This window comes from Tupaia chinensis, unplaced genomic scaffold (genome assembly GCF_000334495.1).
Source record: "Tupaia chinensis unplaced genomic scaffold, TupChi_1.0 Scaffold000047_1, whole genome shotgun sequence".
Taxonomy (NCBI): Eukaryota; Metazoa; Chordata; class Mammalia; order Scandentia; family Tupaiidae; genus Tupaia; species Tupaia belangeri.
The window spans coordinates 6,610,141-6,613,740 of record NW_006159505.1 but is presented as its reverse complement, the minus strand read 5'-3'; the positions used below and the strand labels follow the sequence as shown (position 1 = coordinate 6,613,740).

The window sequence follows — 3,600 nt, the reverse complement described above, 5'->3', positions numbered from 1 at the left end:
AAGGGTCGGGTGGACATAGCAGGGGTCGGGTAAGGGTCGGGTGGACATAGCAGGTGCTCAATGTTGGAATCCCCCTTTCCGGCTTGCTTGCAGGCCTAGGGCAGGCCTCCCTGGGTGACAGGTGAGGACACCTAGCCTCAGACTAGACACCATGGCTGGGTGGAGGGAGAACACTTGCTCTGAGACTGAGTCACGGGGACCTTCTGGGCAGCATTTACTGAGTGCCTGCAGTATGGTGGACAGCACTCATGCCACCTGCTTTTTCTGTAACACACCCCTGTGGTGGGTGGGCCGCACGCCCCAGGAGAACACAGGGGTCTCTCTGTGAGTTCTAAGACAGCATACCCCTTGGACAGGGCTGTGGGCTCTGAGGATGTTTTCCTTGTACCTTTTGGGCATTTTGACAAGGGGAATGCATTCATAGATGATCAGATTTAAAATTTAATGGCATGTACTTAAAATCAATGACAATAAAAGCAAATGTGCCTGCTGGGGGACGAGTATATGCATGCTCCCTGCCATACAAGGCCTGCCATCAGAACTCGGCCCAAGGGAGCATGGGGTATCTGGGTCCCCAGGGCTGGAATGTGGGGTGCCCACTTGCTGAACCCAAGAGTGCTTTGGCTGTTCCTCACACTTTTGTCTTGATTTTCCAGCTTTTAGGGTAGGGGTACTGGTAGGGGTGCTCACCGCTTGTTTCTCTTTAGACTCACCCCTCAGGACAGGGGGATTGGGTGGACGCCTGGGTGGGAGTTTAGAGAGGGACACAGATACATGATGACAGAGCCCTTGGCTGGCTTGGGCATGCTGGGGTAAGGGGTGTGGGGGGCAGAGAAACAGTGATGCCCTTGCTGGCATGAGCCCCCATCTTCCCTGCCTGGCACTCTCTGTGTGGCATTCTCCTCTGCAGCTTCTGCTTACCCATGCTGTGAAATAGGCTCCCAGGACATACACGTTTCACAGCTTCACTCTGAAAGTGCTCCTGCTGCTGGACACTCTTGAAGCCCCTACCCACCCTGGCCTCTCCTGTGTCCTCCCTCTCATCTGCCTCCTCTCCAGGGCCCGGTGCCAGCTGGTCCTTGCTCACGGAGACGCTCCCCTGAACTGGGATTTCCTAAGAGGAGGGGTGGGCTGAGCCCACACTCATGGGACCTCACGATGGGGCTCCCTTACCCTCCCCCCACTGTCAAACCCCCAGCGACTTCCCTTCCAGCTGAGCCTGTGCCGTGGGGGAGAGGGGGAAGACGGGAGAAGAGAAGAGAGTGGTTTCATGCTGCTCCTCACTCCTCCCCTCCCGTCTTGTTCTCTCCTGCCCATTCCTCCCTGTCTCAGCGGCTCTAGGGGGAGGGGACCCCCAAGGCTCCTAGGCAGTGCCAAGTCAGAGTCCTGAGTTCAGGGACCACACTTGTATCCACCCGATGGTCCCCTAGTGTGGGACCAGACCCCTTGCTGGGTGGCCCCCTGAGCTGGACTCATCCCCCACATTTCCCAGACCACCTCCAGTGTAGCCCGTGGTCCGGACCATGTCCTTCCTGTTGTGGGACCAGAGGTTGTGCCCATTATAAATACAAAGGAGGAGGCACCAGAGGCCAGGGGCTATCCCTAGTGCATGCCCACTCCCCTCCTCTCTCTCTCTTCTGGGGCATCTCTGCCTGCCAGGCTCTCGCTTCCCGTCCTGTCCCATTGCCATCCAGGGCTTCTCCAGAGGGCAGGGGGAGTTTTCTACCTCTTGAGGCTTCTGCCAGCTGGAGATCCCTGTTCTGGGGAGAACGCTGTCTGGGGGTCCTGTCCTGAGGCTGGGTGCCAGCACTAAAGTCAGCCATCTGTATCCTGTGGGACTTCCAGGCAGACCTGCCAGCCGCGTGAACCGCCGCAGCCGTGGCATTGTTGAAGAGTGTTGCTTCCGCAGCTGCGACCTGGCCCTTCTGGAGACCTACTGTGCCACCCCCGCCAAGTCCGAGAGGGACGTGTCGACCTCTCCGACCGTGCTTCCGGTAAGGGTCTCTGAGCCTGTCCCCTCTGTTTAGAGACAGAGAAATAGGACTTTCGGGACCCAGGGTTTCCTTTAGCAGTTGGGCCCTCTTAGACAAGAATCAAGGGCATAGCCAACTCCTGAGCTTAAAGCATACCTGGAGAACCAGCCACATATTTGCTTTGTCCCCTGTCCTGTGGGTGTTAGCTGGGCCACCTGTCAGCTAGTGCAACTCCAGCTGTGGGTGACAGTCTCCCTGTCAGGCCTCTGGTCAGGGGGGCAGGTGGCTCAGGTGAGGTTTATGGAGTAGGCACCAATTGACCAGCCCCTTCCCCTCTCAGGACACCATCCCCAGATCCTCCGTGGGCAAGTTCTTCCAATATGACACCAGGAAGCAATCCACTCAGCGCCTGCGCAGGGGCCTGTCTGCACTCCTGCGTGCCCGCCGGGGTCGCATGCTCGCCAGGGAGCTCGAAGCGTTCAGAGAGGTCAAGCGTCACCGTCCCCTGATCGCCCTGTCCACCCAAGACCCCGCCCACGGGGGTGCCTCTCCTGAGATGTCCAGCAATCAGAAGTGAGCCAAATTGTTGTAATTCTGCACCTAGTACCATCAACCTGTTACCTCCTGTTGACCAGGGATATTCCATCATGTCCCACCACTAAAATCTCTCTGTCCCATTTCCCCCTCAGCGGGCTTCTTCCAACCCTAGCCCCCATGCCCCGCCTCCCCAAATCAGGCTATTCTTTCCCCAGCCCCCCTCCATCGGGCTGAGGGAATCACAGTAACATCTTCAAAAATATACAAAATCAATTGGCTTAAACATCCCCCCAAACCCTCTCCCCAAATTATCCCCCAAATTATCCCCACATTGTATATATATATAAACATTTAAAAATTGAAAAATAAAGCCCCAACCCACATACACACATACACACACCAGCCCCTTTTAAAACTAATTGTCTTTTTAAAACACCAGAAAAGCTAACCAGAAAAATTACTAATAACTAAAAAAATCAATTGGCTGAAAAAATACTAAAAGAAGAATTGACTTAGAAACAATTGGCAAAATAAAGGAATTTGGCATGCCCCCACCCCCATTTTGTCCCCTTTGGACCTTGAGTCAAATTGGTATGGTCTTGAGTCTCTGAACCAGCAAAGTGAAAGGAGTGGGAACCCGGACTCTGCAGGGACACGTCATTGCTTCTGCGCCATCTCCGTTTCCAGTCAGAACTTTTGACTGGCCACTTCCAACATCAGTCGGCTGTCCTGGCAACAGCAGCCACCCAGACTCATTCCTCGCTCACGTTTCCATCACTAAGGATCAGCGCCGAGTTAGTGGGAGGGACCTGGTGAGACCTAAGGAGGGGAAAACAGACCATGAAGACCGAAATCCATACAGACAAAATACTTATTGGCACAACCCCCACAAACCCACAATCTAATGTTTTAACCCCTGATCTAAAAAGCACACATACCCACATGCATCCCTGCAGCCAGACACACACACACACACACACACACACACACACACAGAGATATCCCCAATATATGTACATGCCCACACACACACACACACACACACACACAGATATCCCCAACATATGCACATGCACACACACACACACAC

At 54.6% G+C, this 3,600-nt stretch overlaps 1 protein-coding gene across 5 annotated transcripts in view; it reads left to right on the top strand.

Annotated features, from left to right (window-relative positions):
- Nucleotides 1-3,064, top strand: part of IGF2 (insulin like growth factor 2) — an 18,260-nt gene extending 15,196 nt beyond the window's left edge. For 3 of the 5 annotated variants that reach the window (XM_014590814.1, XM_014590809.2, XM_014590817.2), the window contains 2 exons: nt 1,837-1,994; nt 2,314-3,064. In XM_014590814.1, coding sequence (XP_014446300.1) covers nt 1,837-1,994; nt 2,314-2,550 — 395 coding nt within the window. In that variant the 3' untranslated portion in view covers nt 2,551-3,064. The remainder of the gene's footprint in view (nt 1-1,836; nt 1,995-2,313) is intronic. The other 2 variants (XM_006141069.2, XM_006141068.3) reach the window with 1 other exon arrangement.
- The last annotated feature ends 536 nt before the right edge of the window (nt 3,065-3,600 follow it).